General features: G+C 66.8%; 1 protein-coding gene across 1 annotated transcript in view; it reads left to right on the top strand.

Annotated features, from left to right (window-relative positions):
* MYBPC3 (myosin binding protein C, cardiac) overlaps positions 1-3410 on the top strand; it is a 21255-nt gene that overhangs the window by 6717 nt on the left and 11128 nt on the right. Inside the window, exons 8-14 of the mRNA XM_005870864.2 lie at positions 86-115; positions 285-338; positions 939-959; positions 1251-1414; positions 2096-2228; positions 3124-3126; positions 3252-3387. Of these exons, the coding sequence (XP_005870926.1) occupies positions 86-115; positions 285-338; positions 939-959; positions 1251-1414; positions 2096-2228; positions 3124-3126; positions 3252-3387 (541 nt within the window). The remainder of the gene's footprint in view (positions 1-85; positions 116-284; positions 339-938; positions 960-1250; positions 1415-2095; positions 2229-3123; positions 3127-3251; positions 3388-3410) is intronic.

Raw genomic sequence — 3410 nt, 5'->3', positions numbered from 1 at the left:
CATGGGGAGCTCAGAGCTGAAGTTGATGGCCTTGGGGGAGAGCAAGCTCCCTGGGCAGGTGAGGAACTGGGTCTAATTCCCACAGGAGCCTGTCTGGAGGCGGCCGTCGGACCAGGTACCCCTCCCCCGGCCCTACTTGCCCGTACACAGACCCCGGGTCTGCAATGGGCAGCGAGCCCCCACCCGGCCAGTGTCCCTCTCTCTCACTCTACTCCACCCCAGCCTTCCCGGCTCCCAAACCCTCTGGCCACTCCCCGGGGCCTTCACCGGGTCCTTCTCCACAGTGACAGCAGCGAGGACGCCGGGGTCCTGGACTTCAGCTCGCTGCTGAAGAAGAGGTGAGCCGGGGCGGCTCCGGGCTGCGGTGAGGCCGGGCTCAGCCTGGGTGGCCTCCACGTCCCGTACCTCTGAGCTGTTTTCCTGTCTGTGCCTGGGGCAGCCCTGCCGCTGGGAGGAGGGAGGAGGGCTCTGCAGACGCCCCGCGAGCCCTCACATTGCAGCTCTGGGGGCCCAGGAGACGCTGGGAGAGGCCCAGAGCTGCCGGGGTTGCCCGTCCAGCCCAACCCAACTGACTTGTGCCCTTTCCTCTCTCCCCCGACCCTGCATCCTGGCCGGTGCTGCTGCGGCCCAGAGAGTAAGCGTGGGGCCTGGTGCTGTGGGGCAGCGGTCGCCCTGCCACGCGGTGAGAGATGGGAGGGCTGGGAGCCAGGCGGACCTGAGTGAGACCCCAGTGACGGGGTCTCTGAGCCTCGGTTCTCCTGACGCCCGGCTGTGAGGTGGGCAGGGGAGCCTGCCGGCCTGTGGTGCGTCCTAGGTGCCCCCAAATGGAGGGGCGTGAGGCCGGGAGGAAGGAGGAGGGGAGGCCCATGGGGAGCCCAGGTCTTGGTGGAGAGATGGCCCTCGCGCTAATGTGTCCCCGCTTTCTGCCCCACCTGGAGCAGCAGCTTCCGGACCCCACGGTGAGTGCGCGGTGACCCCCAGCACCCTGTCACCTCTGTTACCCCAGGAACCCTCCCTGGCCCCACCCCCAGGCTGAACCATAAGCCCCTGGAACCCCGGAACTGGCTGAGGACCCATGTCAGCTCCCCCCCCCCCCAGGAGGAAAGGATCAGAGGGCGGGGCAGCTACAGCTCCTTGGTCCTGGCCCCGGGAAGCCCGGCCCCGGGAAGCCCGGCCCCGGGGAGGGGGCTGCAGTCCTGCCCTGGCCATGGGCACCCCCTGAGGCCGCTGTGCGTGGACTGCGGACACAGGGACTCGAAGCTGGAGGCCCCCGCCGAGGAGGACGTGTGGGAGATCCTGCGGCAGGCGCCCCCGTCCGAGTACGAGCGCATCGCCTTCCAGCACGGAGTCACCGACCTGCGGGGCATGCTCAAGAGGCTCAAGGGCATGAAGCGTGACGAGAAGAAGAGCACAGGTGAGCACTCAGCTCCAAACCAGGGACAGGGCCCAGGTGAGCCCTCTGCTCCAAACCAAGGGACAGGGCCCAGGTGAGCCCTCCAGGCGACCCCCCCCCCCCCACCCCCGGAAAAGAAGAGAAGCCTGCTGCACCCTCTCTGCCCAAGAAAAGGGGAAGAAGCCAGGTTAGGCCAGAGACCTCCACCTGGGAGGAGAGACAGGCCTGTGACTCCTCCTCTCAGGCAAACAGAACAAAAGAAACAGAAGGGGCAGAACCAGCCCCTCACCCCAGGCAGGTGGCCCTTCCCCAGCACGGCTGACAGCCAGGTGGCAGCCCTGAGCGTGAGCTGGGAAGGCAGAGGCCTCACCCGCCCTCTGGGCAGGAGCACAAACACCGAGGTTGCTGTTAACACAGAGTCCGGGGCAGACAAGGCCCTTCCTCCCGCCACCTGCTCCCCCGCGCCCCCAGCTTCTGTCTTTCTGGAAGCCCCTGACCATGTCCCTGAGCTGAGCAGGTACAGAGGACCCCGAGGAAGACAGGCGAACAGAGAGAGACAGACAGTCACAGTGGAGACCAGAGAGACAAGGGGCGGCCGGAGGCTGGGCCCTCTGCCAGTGGCTGTGGGCGAGAGCCTCCCGCCAGGGCCAGCCTGGGGTGGGGGCGGGCGGCCGGGAGCAGATGCTGAGGGGTGGTGCTCAGCCTTCCAGAAGAAGCTGCAGCCGGCCTACCAGGTGAACAAGGGCCACAAGATCCGGCTGACCGTGGAGCTGGCCGACCCCGACGCCGAGGTCAAGTGGCTGAAGAATGGACAGGAGATCCAGATGAGCGGCAGGTGCGCCAGGGGCCGGAGCAGGTTCTGGGGCTGGGGGTGCAGGGAGAGGAGGCAAACAGAACAAAAGAAACAGAAGGGGCAGAACCAGCCCCTCACCCCAGGCAGGTGGCCCTTCCCCAGCACGGCTGACAGCCAGGTGGCAGCCCTGAGCGTGAGCTGGGAAGGCAGAGGCCTCACCCGCCCTCTGGGCAGGAGCACAAACACCGAGGTTGCTGTTAACACAGAGTCCGGGGCAGACAAGGCCCTTCCTCCCGCCACCTGCTCCCCCGCGCCCCCAGCTTCTGTCTTTCTGGAAGCCCCTGACCATGTCCCTGAGCTGAGCAGGTACAGAGGACCCCGAGGAAGACAGGCGAACAGAGAGAGACAGACAGTCACAGTGGAGACCAGAGAGACAAGGGGCGGCCGGAGGCTGGGCCCTCTGCCAGTGGCTGTGGGCGAGAGCCTCCCGCCAGGGCCAGCCTGGGGTGGGGGCGGGCGGCCGGGAGCAGATGCTGAGGGGTGGTGCTCAGCCTTCCAGAAGAAGCTGCAGCCGGCCTACCAGGTGAACAAGGGCCACAAGATCCGGCTGACCGTGGAGCTGGCCGACCCCGACGCCGAGGTCAAGTGGCTGAAGAATGGACAGGAGATCCAGATGAGCGGCAGGTGCGCCAGGGGCCGGAGCAGGTTCTGGGGCTGGGGGTGCGGGGAGGGGACCCTGGTTGGGGGGAGGGGCTGCTCCCAGCCCTGCCCTCTCTGCCTCTCCATCGTGTTCTCTGTCTCTGTCCCTCTCTCCGCATTTCTCTCTCTGGGTCTAATTTCCCATGTTTCTCTTTCTTTCCATCTTTGCTCCTCGCTTTTTCTCTTGGTCTCGCTTCCTCCCGTCGGGGACACACCTATGGCCCCTTCTGTTCCACAGCAAGTAAGGCCCCGCTCCCAGGAGGCTTGGTCACGGCATGGGGCGGGGGCGGGGGGCCGGAGGGGCAGTGAGGGGGCACCAGGAGCTGAGGCCACAGCTTTCACCCCTCTTCCGCGGCCCCTGCCCAGGTACATCTTCGAGTCCAATGGCGCCAAGCGCACACTGACCATCAGCCAGTGCTCGCTGGCAGACGACGCGGCCTACCAGTGCGTGGTGGGCGGGGAGAAGTGCAGCACCGAGCTCTTTGTCAAAGGTGGGCCCTGGGCCCGGGGACCTGGGCACCCAGC

Source organism: Myotis brandtii, unplaced genomic scaffold, assembly GCF_000412655.1.
Source record: "Myotis brandtii unplaced genomic scaffold, ASM41265v1 scaffold324, whole genome shotgun sequence".
Lineage (NCBI taxonomy): Eukaryota > Metazoa > Chordata > Mammalia > Chiroptera > Vespertilionidae > Myotis > Myotis brandtii.
Note: the sequence above shows the minus strand (reverse complement) of the source record. Positions and strands in the feature narration are given on the sequence as shown.